This window comes from Furipterus horrens, unplaced genomic scaffold, assembly GCF_987537825.1.
Source record: "Furipterus horrens unplaced genomic scaffold, mFurHor1.1.pri manual_scaffold_5, whole genome shotgun sequence".
Taxonomy (NCBI): domain Eukaryota; kingdom Metazoa; phylum Chordata; class Mammalia; order Chiroptera; family Furipteridae; genus Furipterus; species Furipterus horrens.
This window is the reverse complement of record NW_028327175.1, coordinates 201705820-201726624: the sequence shown is the minus strand read 5'-3', so window position 1 is coordinate 201726624 and position 20805 is coordinate 201705820. Positions and strand designations below refer to the sequence as shown.

Genomic DNA, 20805 nt, shown 5'->3' with positions numbered 1-20805 from the left:
ATAAAATACTCAGGCAAGCAAGTTGAGGAATGACAGTAATGTTTTCCATTTGTATGGTAAGTGGTGAACCTTGTGGCCTATCAAGTAACAAATTGAATGTTTAATCTTCCTCTATGCAGATTGTGGATGGCGCGGTGGCCGCGGTCTCGCGGCAAATGGAGAGTTCTCTGGTGGCTCGTGCAGTGTCTGCTCCGCTGCCTTCGGAGGCCAATAGAGGGTGTCAGCTGAGCTTTGTCAAAATATATCATGCGCATGAAGTTGTAAAATTGCAATTTACAACAAAAAGACTTAGGGATAACAGGCAACTCTTAGGCATGCTAAATACATGGCAAATATTTAGAGAGGCTTTGTAAGCAATTTAAATATTGTTAGGGGAAGTTGCTTAGCCTGTGTGGCACGCCCCAGAGGGAAAGAGAGAAATGGATCCTATCAAGTGGTAAATAGTCTATTGCAAATGATAAAAATATTCTCCAGCCACCAGCCGATAGAGTTAAGTTAATTGGTTGAAGGCAGCTCAGGGCCGTGCCCCAAATCAGGCTGGAGGCTGCCCGGGGGGCGTGCTGCCCCGCCTGGCGTCAGGGCATCATGGCACCAGGGCGCGGTCCCGCGGGACAGCGGCCCTGCTGCTGGGCCCTCCCGTTCTGGATTCCTCCGGGCCCTGGGGACCGTGGGGCGGTGGGGCTTCTCTGGCTGCCCCTGTGGTTGGAACGCGGCGCAGCTGGTGCTGTCCACGGGGCCCAGGGCCACGGCCCCGCGGGCCACCGCTGAGGAGCACTCGCGGAGCGCGTCCCGCCAACGTTCTGAGCGCGTGGACCTCGGGTGCCGTGTCCGCCCTGCGCGATGGCGCCCCTGGCGCTTTCCTGAGGGGCTCTGTCCGTGAGACGGCTGCCCGGCCCCAGCCGCGTGGGAGGGCGAGGCGGCCCGGCGAGAGGGGCGCGCTGTGCCCTGGTCTCTCCGTTCTGGGACCAATGAGGGGGGCTTTCCGCACGACTCTCCATGACCGAAGGAGGAAGGAGGCGCGCACGTGTGTTTTGCGCGTGTTCTCTGTGGCGGCAGGGGTCACGGGTCGCAGCACCGTCGGGGCGTGTTGGGTCTGCAGTGGGCGCCCTGACTGTGTGATGCAGCCCCGGGAAAGAAGTCCAGGGGTCCGGCCGACTTAAGGAAAACAACAGAACAAACAGGATATTCTGCCGCTGGTTCCTGCTGGTGGCTGTCCTTAATTCCTTTACCATCTGCCGGAATTAGGAGCAGGCTGCGCGGCCTGGAGAGGAAGGCGGCCCCCGCCTCTGCCACAGCCCCGCGGGAGGGCGCGTCGGACTCCCTGGCGTGTGTGGCTGGCCGCTGGGCCGCCGGGGCTGCCGCGGCCACGGGCGGGTGTGGACAGAGCCTCTGACGAGGAGCTCTGTGGGCAGAGGGGCCAGAGGGCCCGGCGGGACACCCCGCTGGAAGGAGGGGTCTGTCCCAAGTTTGCGGAAGGAGCTGAGTGCTGACGGCCAGGGGTGGCTGGGTGCTCCCCCTCCCAGCCGTGCGAGGGGCCCTCTAGTGGGGACCAGAGGCACTGCGCGTCTTCCTCTGCCCAACCCCCACCCCCGCCAACCTTGCCCCTGTGGACCCCAAGCTCAGAGTGCACCCTCCCCAGCAGGACGGCTGGGTGGGGGTTGGGGGGCAGAGGGCTGTGGGGGCTTCTTTGTGGGCTCCGAGCACAGCGATGGGGACACACTGGCTGCCCAAGGCCAGGGCTGAACAGCACGCAGAGGTGACACACTGTGTCCTTTGCGGGGCGCAGACGGGCTTTTTGAGGGTGCTGACCTGCCCGGTTGATGGGACGGGTGCTGGTTCTGTCAGGTGGCCCTCTGGGAAAGTCCCAGTTGTCTGGGGGCCCTGTCCTCCCTGCCCCTCCTAGGGCGGTGCGGTGGGGGGCACTCGCCTGGTCCCCTTTCTCGGCTGTCACTCCCCTGGCCACTGGGTGCCATCTGCAGAGTCCTGGGTGCTCTGCCCACCCTGGGGTTTTGATGATTCTTTACCTTTTTTTTTTGTAATTGCAGAATCATAAAATATTTTAATTTCAAGGTTAGCAATTTGCGCTTGCATACTTAATTTATAATTAGCTGGTTTATAAACCTGTTCTGCGAATATAATTTTACCGTTGCCAAATGTTCTTCATGAATAATTAAGGGCAAATCCCTATTTATCAAATTATTAATATACCTAATAGCCTTGTTTTCATAAACAATGCGCCGGAGTTGGGTTTAAAGAGAACCCCTGCGAGGGACCGAGGGAGCGGTGCCGGCTCCCAGCCCGGCCAGGGCCCCTCGCAGCCGGCACAGAGGGACGCTTGTGCTGTGCTGATGTCACGGCCCCGGGCCTTCTTCCCTCCACAAAAGCCCAGGTATCAGTAGCTGGACAAACACAATGGCCATTCAGCAGTGGGTCTGGCCTCCTCGGCCCACGAACAATGTTGTTATTTGTTCTAGCAATTCGCCAGGAGCATTTTTGGAGGAAATGTAGATGAAACCGTCCTTTCAGCCTTTAAAAACCGCTCTGGCATAATCCTGCTCCCTTTAGTTGTGTGCGCTGCTCCGACCGAGGAGAGCTGCGCTTTCGTGGGAGTTTGGGCCCGGGGACCCAAGGAGCCAGGCCCCGCCCCACCCCCATCGGCTGACTCAGGCCACGTAAATGTGGTTCAGGTCCGGGGTCGGGAGCAGAGCGTAGAACGTGCTCCTGTCCGGAAGGAATTGAGAAGTCACGCGGGGTGTGTGTGTGTGTGTGTGTGTAACATCGCCGAGGCTCCCACAGGCCCTCCTTCCTTCAGCCCCCAAATTCCACGGAGGCAAGAAAACTGGTCCTCCTCCTCTCCCAGAAGCCAGCGCACTGGCTCAGCCCTGGCAGGTCTGCAGCTCGCCCTGCTCAGTGGTTTGAACAATCGAAACCACAAGCAAAGCCCGATGCTGGTTCGGAAGGATTCACTGAAAAGCAAACTTGTGGGTGGGTCACCCCGAGTTTGCGCGTGGCCTGCGTGCTGTGCGCGGGCGTTCCGAGGGACAGGGCGTCGGTCAGGAGCCTGGGAGCCTGAGACCTCCGGGCCGGCGGGTGGGTGCGGGCTGCTGCCCCCGCCCTGAGCGGGGGGCAGGACCGGCCCCTCGCTTCCCGGGGCCGGCCTGTGGTGTGCGACGCCGTGTGTGTGATTCATTCCAGAGCAGTTTTAGTCCTCATAAAATATTCATTTTGGTTGTGCAGGGCTCTGTAATTGCCATCCCTCACCCTGAATTATTTATGCCTCGCCCAGACTGACAAAGCTTTGCCATGCGGCCCTAGATGAATGAGAAACACGGGTCTTTGCTGCCAACAGCATTATAGTCTCACAAAATACGGCACCGACGCCGTCCCGGGCTGCCTCATCTCTAAATCCAGCTTTTCTTGATTTGACATTTTCTTTACTCTTCCATTGTCTTAGGCAGGGGAAAGGTTGCCTCCTCACTCCGAGCGGCACCCTCTCTTGCCTGCATTACAGCCGCTGTGCTTCAGAGGGCTAATGTGTCTTTATTGCCCTCACTTTTTTATGCTCAGTAACAAGACAGGGCTTGGGCTCACTTTAGAGCCATATATTATACATTAGCGGTAAAATGATGCAAATAGTCCTGAATACTCTTCAAACAGAGAGCGGGGAGCAGCCAGGCTCCGGCCGCCCGTCACAGACACAGAAAAGAGAAGGCGACTTGCAAAGTTGGGCGGGGGCGCCCCACCCCCCAAAGCCATGGGCTGTGCACAGGCCCCGGGAGGGGGTCCCAGGTGGGGCCGAGACTTGTCTGGGCTCCTCTGTGGGTGGAGGAAGCTCAGCACCCTACAGACACCCGTTCCTCACGCCGCCTCCTGCCGGCTCTGGCCTCCCTGACAGTCGTCTCCCCTGCAGCCAGGCGCTGCCTCGTGTCCCCAGGCTGCCGCCCAGTGTGCGGGCGCCGGCCTCAGCAGGGGGACACCTCCCCCGCACTCCAGGAGACGGCCCTTTAGGTGAGGGATACGGGACTATTTAGGAAACCTGCGTTACCACCACCTCCTCCCCCACAACAAGAAAGGAAAGCACCCAGTGGGCCCGGGCGGTCGGGAGCAGGCCATACTGAGCAGAGACAGTGGGAACCTGTGACAGTTCCCGGGAAGGGTCCGGAAGAGTGTCTCGGAGGACCGTGCCCATGCAGAGCTGCGTGAGTGCGGCGGGGGGAGCCCCGCCGTCCGCGGATTTTAACACCTTGGCCCTTCCCTGAGCCCCAGAAAGGGGTGAATTTATGGCCCCTGGCTCGCGGACGCAGGGAGGAGCGCGCGCGCTGCTGTTCCGAGTAATGGACACACATTTCTCTTGTATTTGTTGACACGCAGGAGTAATGAAGCTAAAGCCTCGCACACATGTGCCCCTCATTAAGCTGCATTACCTGCATTAAAACTAATAATTGCCACTCAGAGCTGTGCTCCCATTAATCATTTATAATGTTTTAATAAGTTTTTAATCAGGACCTAAAAGGCTGGAGAGGCCGGCGTGGGCAGGTTCGACACTGCTGTCCTCCGCGCCTGCCCAGGCTTGATTTAAAATGGGATTTTTTAAATTAATAATTCAGCCCGCAAAGAGGATCGTTTTTAATGAAGCAGGCTGGTGTGGATGGGGAAAACGGGCATCTGAGCAAGAGAAGACCTTTTCCACGTGAAAATTGGAAGGAAAAAAATGAACCACAGAGAAAGTCCTGTTGGTTTTCAGAAGGATCTCCGTGGACAGCAGAAATCGGGATGGCCGGGCGTGCGTTTCCGTGATGGTCAGAGCCCTAAAGACGCGCCCGTGTGGGGTGGGAGGGGCCGGGAGCCCGGAGTTTGGGTAGGCGCGGGCCTGTAACCTCTGCGCGCGGAGTCTCTGGAAGGCTCCCCCCGAGCTGGCAACAAGTCACGGGGCATCTGATGTGAGCCAAGCGATGCTGGCATTTTTCTGAAGTGAGGAGCTCCGTGATCAGAGCTGGCAAATAGAGCTCTGTCCAGAGGGAGCGAGCGAGTCGTTTTAATGAGCGCGCAGCGGAAGACAAAATACGGCCTGATTGACAGCGCGAAGGCTCTGCCGGGGGAGCGGTGTCAGGAGGCGGCGCCCATTAGAACCGGGGAAGCGGGGAGAGGGGGGAACAAAGACGTGCACTTGAAACGGGAGCCCCAGTGTAAACACTGTGCGCGTCACAGCGCTCTTCTGTTGTGCAGTTGACTTCTTTTAAACAGATAACCTTATCAAAACTATCATGAAATATCAGAACAGTTACAGAAAATACTAACTAGAATCCTGACAGCGAGCCGGGGCGGGCGGGCGGCTGGGCGCGGAGCTCGGGGATGCCTTTGCGCTTCGAGCGTCTGCCTGGGTTTTACTTATCTGAACACATTAAAACCACCCAGAAAAGTTTAATGCAAGTCATACAAATTTCTCCGAGAGGCGGGCTCTCGGCAGGCGCTGCTCCGGAGGGGCCGCGAGACGGGCCGGCAAAGCCATTAAATCCCATCAGATCTCTTTGGCATCATTTTAATGAGAATCATCGCGCGAGAACAAGATCATGGTATCTCTAAGAGCCTCTTGACAGCCGCGGCTGAAATTGTGATGAAAAGGAAAACCATTACAGCACAAATTTAGCGATAAGGCCCTTTGGAGGGACGGTGGGGCCGAGTGTGGCTCCGGACCGTGAAGGGTTAATTTTCTAAACCTAATAATGTTCGATAGTGAGGTATTTGTCAGGAGATAAAGAAGTGATAGAATCTGGGAAGTGGGTCCCTGGGCGATTGTAGTACAAATATTGTTAATGCAGTGTGGTTACTCCAGCGAAGGGAAGTAAAATAGCTCTTGTCCACCGGAGACGGCCCCGCTGCCGCGGAGCCGACCTCCAGACAAAGGCCAGCCGTCGCGGAGCTGCAAGTCAAGCCGTGGGCATTTTCAGATCCTCCTCCGTCTGCCTGCGCGTGCAGGGCGGCGTGTGCGCCTGGGATGGGGGCCCCCGGAGCCCGGGAGCCCTCGTGGGGATTCGGGCAGCCCGGCCCTCGCTCCCGGGGAGGGGCCCCTCACAAAGGACATCCGGTCCCAGCTGTGCGAGCCAGGACTGTCACCCTCTGCCCCCTTCCTGATGACGTCATGCAGGCCCGAGTATATGAGACCCATAACTTGAAATGTACAAGAATTTAATAAGTCTGGTGTTAAAGCAATTTGTCATGGCATATTTGAAGAATAAATCAGACTAATGGAGCAGATTTTTCCTCCCGTCTGGCGCAGAAGAACGGGAGCCCCATCATAGCTAATGGCGGGAGTGGGAGAAAAAGAGAGGACGTGAAGACCCTCGCGTTCTGGAAACCCGATCCGGATTGACCTGCGCCCTATCTCAGGGCGCAGATCTGATGTCAGCGGAGTGGAGCTGTGTAGGGACTGCTCATTACAGGCTCCGTGAAGGAAGCCCTGTCTCTGGGCCCCAGATCCCGATCGGCTGGGACTGCCCAGGAATCAATACGGCAGCGACTGATGGCCGGCGCGCACTCCACAGCTGTGGCCACGGCTCTCAGGCACTTCCCAGTAATTAGCAGGGACTGCGAGGAAGCACTCCGCCTGGCCTTCTTATCAGTCAGAGGAAAGTCTCTTAAAGGCCCTACCTTTTAATTTGACTCTTTAACTCTTTCCTGCCAAGAGCGCAGGCATGCAGCCAGGGCCGCGGCCCCAACAACCCAGGAGGGCCACAGGCCTGCCTTCCTGCTCTGCTCTGGCAGGCGCGGGAGGTTTTTGTGGTGGTGGAATCGGAGCAGGAGTGACCTAACTAGAAATTAACCACTTCAAGGGCAGGGGCCCTGAATTCGTTCACAGGGCTGGGTAGCCCGAGCACCATCTGCTTCCAGATGCTTTTTATTTTTCGTCACCCCGAAAGGAAACCCTTGAGCCCTTTAAGCAGTCATACCCTGGTCCCCCTCCCCCAGCCCCCGGACCATCCCCCATGCCCCCCACCGAGGGTGGTGACTTTCACAGCTGCCTTTTCTGGTTGGTTTTCCACACTCATGTTTTCTTGCCAAGGTGGTTACGTAGGCAGACAGTGTCCTGGCTTTCTGTTCCCAATTCCGTAGCCGGAACTGCAGGGGCTGGGCCTGGGACGGGGTTGCCGCAGTTTGCGGGGACCTCCGGAAGCTGTCGGCGCCAGGGCTCACCTGCGGGTGCTACAGGGGCCACGTCTGTGTGCTGCCTGTCATCAGCCCTCTGCCCCAGCCGGGCACGGAGCCCTCCCCCAGCACAGGCACCGGCGTTTCCGTTCCTGCTCAGGTTTCCCGTGTTCCCCATAATTGAGGCCCAGCAGAGGAGGTCAGCGGGTAGCCCTGAGGCAGGAGCCCAGGGCCGCCGTCTCTGCTGGGGGCCCCGGCTCCTCCTCTGAGTGGCCTTTAACCCAAGCTAAGGCCGACCCCTAGGAATCCCCGCTCCTGTCCCCTCACAGGGCCACGCGGGGTCAGACCTCGCAACCTGCTGCCACTCCCGTCCTCAAGCGCTGGCAAGACCAAACCTGGGACAGTCTAACAAGTGACAATTAAAAAACAAAAATCAGTCCCCAGGCGTGGGGTTCCTGAGGTGCTGGGAACAGGTGCTTTCAACCCGGCGGTGCCCACGTGCGGAAGGCCCCCGGGGCAGTGGCTCCCAGCGCCCCGCTCTCCTGGCCGCCAGCGCGCTCACCAGGCCCGCTGTGTGGCTAAGGGGAGGGGCCGTTTCTCCTCTGACCAGAGGGAGCTGATCCTTACGGTGGGTCAGTGGCTTCAGCTGGGAGAAAACAGCGGTCTCGGGGCAGGTAGTGAGGCAGAGAGGCGCCCGGTCCCCGGCTGCGTCACTTCCTTGGTGGTGTGGCCGCTGGTAAGTCGTGGCTCTCGCTGCAAGCGGACAAGTTCTCTGCTAGAACCAGGAGGGAGAGGACGCTGTCGGCTGAAACGCGCCCTCACTTTTCTCTGACAAACCAAATTCATTCCTGGTATAATTGATAACGGCCTTGGCCAATTACTTCACACATTACAATACACAGCGGCCCCCTTTACAGGGTTTGCCGGGCTCTAATTAGCTATGCTAATATCCCCTTTATTGGCCCTAATATCGCTGAACACCTTTCGCCGTCCCGGAGCCCACGAGAGCCCCGTGGCCTGTCAGGACCGCTGATTATTGAGAAAGATAGCTTTAATCAAACCTAATTGCAGTTAATTTTTCTCTCCTGCTCTCTGTTGCCAGCGTCTAATGCCACGGACTCCTTGATATTCCATTAAATTACAATTAAGCAGCCTCCTTTGTTCCTGATCGTCCTGAACACGCCACAAAGTTCGGGAGCGGCTTGCGGGAGCGCTGTTTGGGCCTAATTGCCGGCCCGCTCACCAAGGGCCCATTAGCACAATGCCCATGTAGAATTTAAACAGTTCATAATGTAATGGATACCACACAGGAGCCTCACACTACAATTAAAATGATTTTCATCAGCTAGAGAAGCTCTGGTTAATCAGCTTCATAAAAGTAAATAGAAATGAACTAATTCATGGCTTAAACACACAGCTACGGAGCCGACGTGGACGTTAGTTCCTGCGGCGGGGGCTCCCCTGATTGCGGGGTGCCTAGAGCGCCCCACTTCAAACGCGCCATCCCGTTACCCGTCCTGGGCCCGGGCTCCGCCCCGCGGCGCACACCGCGGCACGGGCGTCATCTGAGCGGATTCTGACCCGGGGTCCCGGGACCACACTTGTGACTTCCTTCAGCGGGTCCAGCGGTGGCCACTGAGTCACTGTCCCTGCGTACCAGAGGGCGGGCCCGGGACGTCCAGCTCACACTCCAGGTCACAGCGGGCAGAGCCCCCACGTCCATGCTCACAGGGTGCCCCTGAGCTAGAGATACCCCTGAAACACGCTCTTCCAAGAGCCAGCGGGGTCGCCCAGGTAGCGTGCTGTCCCCGTCCCCAGCGCTCGGAGGAGGCAGCCTGATTTCAGGAGCCTTGAGACCACACCTTCCTCCCTTCTAACTGCGGCCAAGAACTCAGCGGGTTCTGCGCGTCGCCGAGAGCAGAACGCGGCCGACCGGGGAGTTCCGGCTGGTGGGCTGGGTACCTCGCCCTGCCGCCTCCCTCCTGCCTGGGAGAAACAAGTAAATAAAGCCCATATTTCAAGCTTGATTTACTCTGGTACCTCCTGTGAAAGATGATGACTCTTTAGGGAAATAAAGACGGGGTCAGGGAATTAGTGTACAAAACGGTCATTTGGAGGCCGGGCCGGCCGCTGCGGCGGGGACGCACTGTACACAATTAAGCGAACTGTCCTAATGACAGGCTGGAGTTTTTATCGCCGCTGCCATCGAGCCGCACGTCCGCATTAGGCAGTAATAAAGAGTTTATTGGTGTGAAAGCCAAAGATTTTCTGACATAGGGAAGATTTTTCCTTCCCTAACAAGAGTGTTGGATCCTTTGTGGACCAGGCTCCGGAAGGGAGATTCGTAAGGTGACTGTCAGGTCTTTCTTGGAGAAGAAGCCCATTAAAGGGTAATTGAGTAACGGATGAGAACTGCCGTTTGACCTCCCGCGCCGGGCCTTCGGGCGCCTCGCCCCTCCCCCAGCGCTGGCCCCGTGCGTCTCCCCGAGCGCGTCTGGTTGGACACGTGCATGCGCGCGCCGTCAGCGGTCAGGCCGGACGGGGCCGTCCACTCGGGGGGCTTGATCAAGTCCTTCAGTTCACTGTACCCAATGTGGGGGTGCAGCATGGACCAGGGCTCCCCTCCTCCTGGCGGAAGCTGCCTCTCCCTGTCCCTTCCTTGGTTTGTGTCCTTGGAACCTGCATGTTTGAAGGGACCCTGGTCCCAGGGCCACTCCCTGCAGGCCTCTCCCAAGCCTTACCCTGCTCGTGAGAAGCTGGCTTAGGGGCCCAGCCGAACAAAGGGCGTGTGTGGGGCTCCCTGCCCCGGAGTCGCTCCCTGGGGGTGCCCAGCACACAACTGTGCTGGGCTAAGGTCTGCATCCGAGGGCCACGGAGGCCTCTGTAGTCCTCGCGCCGCCGTGGGAGGTGGAGGCCAGGCGGGCGACCCCCGAACCTGCTCCCCGCCCTCAGAGGTACGGGGCTGAGCCGGCGAAAGGGGTGCTGAGGAATTTCACGGCACCCGCTCTGGACGGGGAGCCTTCGCTGGCGCGCGTGGCGGGCCGCATCCCTGGCAGGCGCCTGCCTGGGAGATGAGCCGGCCGGTCAAGTGCGGCATAATTGTGCCGCGCGGCCGTCCCCGAAGTGAGGCCCTAATTGCCTGAGAGGACGATAACTTTGCGATGCCCTCACCTTGTTAGGCCCTTCCCGACGCAGCTCGAGTGCAGAGGGGCCGCAGGTGCGCCTCATTTCCCTCGCTGCGGCGCATGGGGCTTAATTGCGGTGGCTGTTAGGGAAAACTGGTGGGTGGAATTTCAAGTGACTGGCTGTGCGGGTGGCAGATGGCGTGCAGAGGCCCCGCGAGCTCTCGTGGAGGTGAGGCGGCTGATGAAGGATGGGGACTCCGGCCGGCCTCAGGTAGTGAGGCTGCGCCCGTGTAAGGACTCCGCGGCCCGGCTCCTTCCATGCCCACCGGCCTCCCCTGAGCCTGAGGGGACGGCGTCCAGGGCCGGCTGGGCCCGGATCGGAGACCGGCCTCGTCCGCCGGGGGTTTTTAGTTTAGGATGTTGATTGTCCACAAGGACAAGGAACTCACATGAAATCTGAAAAATGAACCGTCCTTTAGCGGGATGGGCAGTGTTTGGAAAGAAACCAGACAAACTCCTGGGGTGGCCTCGCTGGGTGGGGTCCCCAGACACCCAAAGACGGCGTATGGGGGAGGTGGCCCCCCCAAGATGAGGCATGGGGCTGCGGCCCCCGCGACTGGTGTCCCAGCCCGGCTCCCAGCGTGGGTGCTGCCACCCAGAGCCTCCACATTTGTCACCGGGCGTGCAGGGGTGGGGATGACAACCTCACCATGTTTTGTCACTGTGTCTGAACACATGGCCAGGACCCTGACGCTTCATGCCTCGAAGCACAAGGGCAGGGCGTGGCAAGAAGGCGGCAGCCGTGCGCCTGTCCTGCTCTCTGCCTGGGCACAGCTGTCATTGTCACATCAAGAGTTGTGGGTCACCCCCTTAAAAACACACGCAGGCCTTTCACAGAGGCCACAGAAGCCCCTAAAGCAGCACCCCAAATACTGTAAGAGGTGCACCATTGCAATGTCACAGATGCCCCTTTAGAAGTGTGCCCCCTGAGGGGGTGAACCCCCGGGTCTGGGCGGCTGCAGAGCATGCCGCAGGCTCGGCGAGGGTCGGATTCAGATACGGAATGAAGAATTTTTCGGGATAGGAGGCCCCATGGCACAGCCGCCCGAAAAGAGCGGCTGCTGATCTGGACTCACGTGTGACTGGGCATCCTGTGTTTTCATTGGCGGGAGCTGGCAGCTCCTCTGGGTTGTGCGTTTCGCCGGTGGCTTATGGTCAGCTGTGCCAAGGTCTAGGCCAGAAATGGCCAATCCAAGTCACAGTCGTCCTAGTAAGACTTGGAAACCCATGACGTCACAACAAATGTAAGTCACGACTTTCGTACACGGACAGCCTGCGCTGGCCACTGGCCCCAGCACCTGGCCTATCCCGCTCCAGGGCGGCCGGGCAGCCAGAGGGGGGTGGCCACCACTGCTCCCCAGGCCGGCGTGTCTTTTAAAAAGCTTGTGTCTTTTGTCTGATACCCCTAACAAATATCCTTTTTTTTTTTTTTTTTTGTATTTTTATAGATTCTTTCTAAAGTTTTTCCTCAAGTGCAATCAGAACTGTCTGAAGAACGCAGGCAACCCTCGGGACATGCGGAGATTCCAGGTACACGCCTCTCGGAGACGTGCGGACCATGGCTCTGGCCTTCACATCGAATTGGGGTTCTCTGACGCTGCAGTTGAGCAGAAAACGATTATTCACTCCCAAGGGCTTGGGGGTCACCCAGACTTGGTTCACTGGGTAACATCCTTAAATCCGCTGCTTTAACAATGCCCGGCACCTTCCGTGTGGCAGACTCGTTGCGTCCATCCATTCGCTCACAGCCCATGAGGGACGTGGCCCACGTTCTCGCCCCATGACTGGGTGCACTCGGGGGCGGGCACTTGGGATCCCCAGCGGCCAGGGCCACCAGAGCTGGAGAGTCAGCTGGGTCTGCTGGCGTGGAGCCGCGGTAAGTCTCCGGGGTGTTTTCGAGGGGACTGCTGCAGAAGTTTCTCAGAGAGTCCTCAATGTCAGCATCAGTTTAGCCTGTCGCTTGGTCACACCTGGCTCTTCATGCTTGACGGACGAGAACTGGGAGCTGGACGGCTTTTAGGCATCAGTCGGCTGATTGAGTTTTCCTGCGGGAGAGGGTATCCTCAAGACCGGCCCGCCTCGTGAACGGGGCCACGCCCGCTGGGTGCTGGCCGCTGCACGCTCCAGGTGGCCCAGCCCAGCGGCGCCCCCCCTAGCTCTGGGGTGTTCTCGCGGCGTCCGTTCCTCCCCCGGCTCCTGGGCTGCTCCTGGCCCAGGGCCTAGCTCTCGGGGGGAGAGGTGGAGAGCTGGGTGGGTTCAGGGGTGACCAAGGAGCAGGTTCCTGGTTCCCCAGCCTTTGTTTCTGAAGGGTTAGGAGGCGACTTCAGGGTCAAGGGTGCTCTGCCCCCCACGATGGGTGGTTTTGCTGGTTTTAGTTGTAAAAACGTGGGGCTGGGTCGCAAACCCGCTGCTGGTCCCTGCCGACCAGGAGAGACTTCGGAGGCTGACAAGTGCCGGCCGGCTTGGACGCTCTCACCTTCATGCTGCCCAGGGTGTGGTTGGACGTTTAACTTATGCTCCCGCCTTGGAGCAAAATGTGTGACAGCTGTCGTCACAGCCAACCAGCCAATCAGAGGAGGGCGTGCGGGCCCGCCCAAGGCGTGCTCTGGAGCCGGGGCCACTGTGTCCCTTTTCCTGGTGCAGGGCCTTGCAGGTGCTCCCTGTCCCTCCGACGAGGGTGGCGGTCGCACGCAAGCTCGCCAAGGGCCCTGCGGGGCAGCGGCGACCGGGAAGAGGTGCGCCCGTCTCCTGAGCTGATCTCCCTGCCTCTCAGAGGTCTAACTGGACTTGCCTCCAGGTCACGGCTGACGCAGTGTTTCCGCCGGGCCCCGCAGTCTCGGTGCCTTCTGCAGTTGCGCCGCACGGCGGCCCAGGCCGGGGACAGAGCTCAGCTTGTCTGTTTTCTCTCTGCTGAACTGCACTCTTTTCCCCTTGGTGGCTGACCTATATATAGATGACAGCCAAGCTAGCGTCCTTTATTTTATTTTTACCTTTCTTGTTTCTTTAACATGCCATGGTCTAGGAATTTTGAAAGGGCCACATCTGTGTCAGTTACGAGTCTGTGCATCACCCTGCGGGGACGTGCGTGCCCAGGCGGGGCCTGGCAGGCAGACTGGAGGGGGGGCGCCCGGGTCAGCGGGAGCAGCCCCGCACGCTCCGGGCAGAGGCCACCCGCCCCTGGAGGCCGCACAGTGTGCTGGAGCCTCCTCCCTGCCCGGGCAGCGAAGAAGGGGCCTGGGCGTGGGGAGACTCTGACGGCGACACATTTCAGAGGGGCCCGGGCCTGGGGAGATGCCAGCGGTCCTGGAGGTGCCTGCCGGGGCGAGGACTACCAGTGAGGGCCTGCAAGGGAGCTTTGGGGGTGCAGTGCTCCCTGCCCTGTGAGGCCTGAGACTTTCAGGAAGGATCTGTTACCCACGCACGGGTGTGTACGGCTGTAGCTTTGGTCTGTCCTTCACCCTTAAATGTGATTTTTTAAAAATCAATTTTCTTCCCTACCAGTTTTTTAGAGCAGTTTCAGGTTTACAGAAACTTTCAGGGAGCGTGGGAATTCCCAGCTACCCTCTGAACGCCCGTCCCTCAGTTTCCCTGATTACTAAGGTCCTGCGGTGTGCGGTCCATTTGCTGATGCAAGGAGATGATACTGATACATGGTTATTAACTAAGGTTCGCTGCGGCGCTGGCTTCTCCCTGTCATTCACGGGTGTGTTCTGATGCGAGCAGACCCTGCAGGGAAGGTGGCCGGGAGCCCCTTTGGGTCTCGCTCACCTGCTCAGGCCACATGTTTCTCCATGGGCAGAGGTTCTCTAGGTGGTGCGGGCCCCCGCTGCCACCCACACATGGCAAAGAGCCAGGCGCCTTGCCCCCCAAACCCGGGCTCCAGTCCCAGGGGTCCTGCTGCAAAGGGTCACCCCCAGGCTGGACCTGGAGCCCCGTCTTTGCTGCTCCAGCTACTTTGGAACTAACATGCCACACGGCCCCGCCTCAGGGAAAGAAATGCCTCAAGGCTGGGCAGTAATTTCCCATTCCCTGAGCCCATTCACAGGCGCCATTCTGGATGGTGGTCACACATCCCCTGGGAAGGCCACCAGCCCTCCCCTTCCCACAAGAGTTTCTTTGTTACTTCTGCCGAGAGTAAGAGGCACTTCCCTACAGTCCCCCATTGCCCCCTCTGACTGGGTCTGGGACAGGAGTGTCATCCCGGCAAGAGGACAACCCCTGGGCAGACCAGGGTCCTCCCCATCCTTGCAATGAACTGGAGAAGGGATAGGTTCCCTGGACTGGAAATACTCACCATTTCCATTCAACGTGGCCTTTTCAGATGCAAAGGCGTTCGGTACCAGACATTCCACGTGACTGTGAGACTGACCCCGATCAGCTGACGGGAGAGCGTGCGCGCAGTAGGGATGCTCCTGATTTATGAACCTTGTTTTGTTTTTTTTTGGCAACGGAAGCCTCACGGCTCTTCAAGGAGGACCGTCTCAAGTGAACGAATTTTAATTAGATAAACTACCCAATCAATATGTGAACAGATCAATCAAAACAGCAGCTTTAAAATGAGTGGCCAGAGGGGTGTTTCTGAAGCTAATGGCTAGGAGAATATTTCTCTGAATTGAACTCACTTGTTAGCATAATAGGAGACTACACTGTAATCAGGGCAGCAGGCTTGAAGAGACGCACTCTCCGGTCAAAACCAAACCAAACCAAAGCAACCCCTCCCCCCCCCCCGTTAGCCGAAACGGCCGGGCTGGCCGGCAGCCGGTGTCGCCACGGGAGCGCGCGCCTTCGCCGGCCCGGGCCCGCCCGGTCTCACCTCCGCTTCGTCTCCGCAGGTCGTGGTGTCCACCACGGTCAACGTGGACGGCCACGTGCTGGCCGTGTCCGACAACATGTTTGTGCACAACAACTCCAAGCACGGGCGGCGGGCGCGCCGGCTCGACCCGTCAGAAGGTACGGCCCCTTCTTATCTGGAAAATGGTAGGCACACGCTACACGTCTCTCTTATTTGCGATGCTTCTTTCCTTTGCCCCCTCCTTTGTGTGGACTCATGTTGCGTTCCTGTCCCCAGCCCGCCCCCCCGCCCCCCGCTGGTCAGGCCCCCAGGCCCTGCAGGGTGGCCCGGGACGGGGTCCTCCCCGGCCCCGCCCCACCTGCCCTGAGTAGGGCTCCGCTTTCTCACCGGCCTCACCGCCACGGCCTTCACCGAAGTGGTTTGTTCGTTCCTAGGCTTTCTTCTGCTTAGAGCTTTTCTTGGAATTCTAATTTATTTCATTTTAGCTTGGCTTATCCTAAGCCCCCATCCAGAACGTCATCCCCAGACACCTTGTGCATGCCTTGGTGGGCGGCGGCTCCTGGTCCCATCAGCTCGGAATGGACTCCAGGGCTGTGTCCTGCCTCTGGATGGACGGATGGATGGATGGATGGACGGACGGATGGACGGACGGATGGACAGATGGATGGACGGACGGATGGACAGACGGATGGATGGACGGACGGATGGACAGATGGATGGATGGATGGACGGACGGATGGACGGACGGATGGATGGACGAATGGACGGACGGATGGGGACAGACGGATGGATGGACAGATGGATGGACGGATGGATGGACGGATAGATGGATGGATGGATGGACAGATAGATGGATGGACGGATGGATGGACAGATGGATGGATGGATGGACGGACGAATGGACGGATGGATGGATGGACGGATGGATGGATGGATGGATGGATAGACGGATGGATGGATGGACGGACAAATGGACGGATGGATGGATGGACGGATGGATGGACAGACGGATGGATGGATGGACAGACGAATGGACGGACGGACGGATGGACGGATGGATGGATGGACGGATGGACAGACAGATGGATGGACGGATGGACGGATAGATGGATGGACGGATGGATGGACGGATGGATGGATGGGGGCGGGGAGTTTTGGATTGAGAGAGTTCACTCATGGGGGTGGGTGAGAAAAAACGGGGTTTTGTACCAATGCTTCCAAGTGACTTCTGGTTTGCTTGTTCAAAAAGAAGAACTTTGGTAAGAGGGGCAGGAGGGAGCAGTGCACTTGGGCATCGAGCTGGAACGCAGAAACATGCCCTGTCACGTGTGGCGGTGTGCCTGTGCGCCTGTCCCCACCATAGATCGTGTCCCCTTAACCTAAGGTCCCTTTTCTCTATAAAACATCTAGTGATAATCACGAGCTGGATCAATATGAATGGTTGAGAAAGTAACGTGCGTTTTCTTTAAAAAGTGAGTTGTGAACAAAACGGCACAACCCAACCGGGTAGAGCGAAGCGCCTATCCCACCGTCCCGCGGTCTCGGACCCGGGGCCACACTCGAGGCTGGCAGGCGGGCTCCCGGGGAGGTGGAAGGAGCCTGCCCGGGGTCTCAGTGGGACGTGTGATTCAGACTGAACACCAGAGGACAGTTCACGCATCTGCTGTGGGCCACGAAAATAAACTAATTTGTTTTTCTCCATTAACGACTAAGGTATAAGGGAACAAAAATATAATAATTAAAGGTCGCCCTGGGCGCCAGAGTCATTAGAATCTGTGACGTACTGTTTATCCCCTTCCTGTGCGCTGAAGGTAGGTGAGGGTTCTGCCTAGCAACCACCGCTAATGAGGCTCACAATTAAGAGGGTTGAATCCCCGTCCCCAGCCCCGGCCTCCCCAGAGAGCCGGAGCCCGCCACACGATAGGCTCAAGGAGGCCCTCAGCCCTCTGGTGTCGGGCTGGAGTCTGGGGCCACACTCAGCCGCCTCTAATGAGCTATTATGATCTGAGCAAAGGACAAGTGTTTATTTTTGTAAGCAGCACGAGAACGCATTTGACTGTAAGCAGAAGATACAGCATTTAGCAAAATAAAGGCCACTAGCGGATACCTTGGAGATAAACCCAACTCATCCAGAGCTGTTTGTAGAAGCAATCTTGATCAAGATATTTTTTCTATGTTTGTTTCTCAGTTTTTTAAAATCAGCGTTTGAACTAAGTCACTCTCTTGCAAGGACATTGGGAGGCCTAGTCCTGCCCCAGAAAGTGACGCATCGTTTTAAGGTGCAGAGAGGTGACTGAGAAGTAACACATACAAGTCCCTGAGAAAAAGGCACAAACGGGGAGGGTCTGTTTACTTTCTGTTTTGTAGCGAGGGCCCTGCACCACAGGACAGGCTCCTCTAGGATGAAAAGATACACACCCCACGCTCCGGCCACGTCCCCAGAGGGCTGTCACGTATCAAGTTCACTCAGGGTCTGGCCACCTTGTGCCTGGAGCCCCCTTCCGTCCTCCTGCCCGGTCAGGGCGCCTCGCAGGGGTGGGGGGAGCCAGCCCCACGTTCTTTACGGAAGAAGTGCCTCATCAGCCGCAGAGCTGGACCGTGCGCAGCCTCTCCTGGCTAACACCTCATTATCCAGTCATCTAATATTCACCAGCAGGGTGTACGCACTCGCCGATGGTTTCCAAGCAAACGAATCCCCTGCCGCCATGGTGGACGGCTGCCACGGCGTCCTCGCGGCTCCCAACAAGCGAGGCAGGTTATTTACAGCGCTGAGCACAGGCGAGGGCACGCGAGCCTTCCAGCGTGGCCCCGTCGCACGCGGGCCTTCTCTTTCTTTCTTCCTTGTCACTTGTCCCTTCGTAAACGGCTCCAGCCCTGCTTAAACCTCCGTGAGCCCTGCCCAGCACCCGGATTTGCATGCCAAGCGCCGTAATGCGGTTAGGTTTATGCAATAAGGAGGCCCGGATCCCGGCTGCGGGGCTTCAGCAAGTGAAGGGGAACAGATGGCCCTAGGAGAGGTAAAAGGTATAATCCTATCAGCTGGAGTATCAGCCAGCCATCTGGACAGCCCCAGCACAATTACAAGACATTTTAGCAGGCAGAACAAAGGAGTCTTCACGAAGCAAGATCGGGCCTGCGTGAGTGCCTCAATATTGTGAATGCAGAGAAAGGTGACAAATGCTGGGATGTCACTCAGGAGAGCTTGCGGAGGAACGGGGACCAGCACGAGGCTGTTGACTCACAGGAGACTGGAACTGGTAGAGAGACCCCCAGAGAAAGGAAGGCAGGACCGCACACCCTGGTCAACCCGACTGGCTGGTGTCAAGTGGCTTCATTTTCCCTCTGAAATCCTCGCCTGGCCGCCGGCACCGCCCCCCCGCCCCCCCCCCCCGCCCCCGCCCCAGCCCCAGCTCACTGGCGAACCAGTCCACGTGGGCACCTAAGACACAGCAGGTCAAGACCAACAGTGCTCCCAGCCAGCGCCTCTCCCGCCGAGCAGGCTGAGAGGTTCCTTGGAGCTAAAAACGGGTCACTGTGGCACATGTCAGATCTGCAGGGGAGGGGCGCCCCACCTCCTTTTCTGGATCCTGGCAGCCCTGGCCAGAGGGCTGCAGAGAGCGCAGACCAGGACGCATCCTCAGGGCGGCTTCCTGCAGTGGGCCCCCAGAGAGAGATGGGGTGTGGGGGCCCCCGTCCCCACCCCATCTCCGCTGCTGCTCCTCCTCCACCTTGAGCGGAGTGCCAGCCTCTGTCATCTGCTTGGGCGCATTGTGCACGTATGTCATTAGGGTCTCTAACGCTGTCTGTGTAATTCATTCCGCTGTGCTTCTCACTGAACACATGTCCCCTCTCCGTATGGGCACTGAAATGTATGCAAATGCAGGCAGAAAGAAGGTGGCCATGGGCCGCGGTGGCCTGGAGGCCAGGGCGGGCGGGCCGGGGGTCTTCCCGCCAAGGAGCGCCCCACGTTCCAGGATGCTGCGGTCTCCGCTGGGCCACAGCTGCCAGATAGCAGTCTCCTGTGCACACAGTCGATCCTGCGTTTTTTTTTTTTTTTCTTTTCTCACCTCCAAAGTAAATTTGTTTACTGTAATTTTTTTTTTTTGGTGAATTATTTGCCATAATTGGCTGTGCTGATGAAGGTCACCCCCTCGGAGGAGACTTGTCAGTCTTTAGAGAGCTGATCCTTTTCAAATGCTCTCCATGCAATTAAGAAAAGCAAATGTCACTCGGAAGCCTCAGAAATGAAAATTTGTATGAACTTATTAGCATGAAGTCAACAGCGCTCGTTCAGGGCGGGTTCCCAGTGTGGGCTCTGCGCTCCTGCTGCAGAGGGAGACGCTCGCGGAATGAGCAAATACGACCCCCCTGGTCCTACATTAGAGCAAACAAAGGGAGGTGGCGTGTCCGCCGCGCGCGCGACAATAGCAGACGGTGATTAACCAGACGCTGTCCGCGGAGCGCTGCCTCGGACCCGGCGGGGGACGCGCGCGCGCGCGGGCTTCCGAAGACGCCCGCTTGGGAAGGCGCGCCGCCACACCCGGCCTGGAGCCCAAAAGGGCCATTTACCCGAGGCCGCCCTGCAGGGGGGCTCCAGAGAGGCGCTCGGTCTGACCAGGCCCTGCCGTGTCCTGTCGGGGGCCGCCTGTCTGCACGCAGCCCCCCGGGAGAGCCAGGAGCCCCGGGAGGGGGGCTGGGGGGAGCCACTTCCTGTTTACCGAGATTAGTTACTACTTTTTGTACAAACGCCCTCAAATGTTGTTGGGAGCAATCGGAGCCCCCCGACGGACGGCTCATCTGGGCACCCACAGCACCCCGAAGCCTGCAGGGGGAATGGACAGTCCCTGGGTGGCCCAGGGCTCTCGTGGGGCCACCTCCTCTCCGTGGGTGGAGGGCGGGGGCCTGGACCGCCTGCTGCCCCCCGACAGTATCAGGCAGGAGACCTGGCCCGGCTCAGGGCCGCCCGGCTCCGTCCCATAGGCCTGCACCCCTGCTCCCGCGCCTGGCCGGGCCGAGACGGCCCCGCAGGGGACGGCGCCTGCCTGGGCAGTGACGGCCAGCAGCACCCGTCCAGGGAGCCTCTCCTGTGCCCGGGGCCCCCCTGCAAAAAGGCTGTCAAAGGGGGTACACAGGGTCTGCCGGTACCGGGCAGAGGGGCCGCTCCCAGGCCGGAACAAAGCCCCCCTCCGCGAGGCTGGGGCACAGGGCGCGGGCCTCCCGCCTGCCTCCCGGCCCCTCCCCCGGCCCGCCCCCCGCGGACGCCCGCCCCTCCCCCAGCGGGGCCGCGTGCGCGCAGGCCGGGTGGGCAGCACCGTTGCTATAACTCATGCAAATGCGAGGGCTGGGCAGACAAAGAGGGGTCAGGCCAGCAGCTCGGGTGCCTGTCTGCAAACAATGTGGGATGTAAACTGTGTGCCTTTGACAGAAGTATTAATGCCACGCTTTCGGTTTTTTTCCTGATGAAAAGTGAAAAGTAGTCATTGTGGAGTGACAGAGGAAAACGAAGTTTTGAACCAAAAGGCAAAGTTCGCGGATGGAAAAGCCCAACCCGATTAGCTGCTCCCGAGGAAAGGGGGTGCCGGGCACTTGCTGCTCCGGCCCCTCGACAGCCTTTTGACCGACTCTGCTCAGACCCGGACAGCAGAGCAGATGAATCCGCGCGCCGCACGCACGCGACACTCAATC

General features: G+C 58.8%; 1 protein-coding gene across 4 annotated transcripts in view; it reads left to right on the top strand.

The window, feature by feature from the left end:
• Positions 1 to 20805, top strand: part of EBF3 (EBF transcription factor 3) — a 109116-nt gene that overhangs the window by 60205 nt on the left and 28106 nt on the right. For all 4 annotated transcript variants that reach the window (XM_090278785.1, XM_090278784.1, XM_090278783.1 and 1 more), the window contains exons 7-8: positions 11777 to 11858; positions 15161 to 15278. In XM_090278785.1, the coding sequence (XP_090134911.1) occupies positions 11777 to 11858; positions 15161 to 15278 (200 nt within the window). The remainder of the gene's footprint in view (positions 1 to 11776; positions 11859 to 15160; positions 15279 to 20805) is intronic.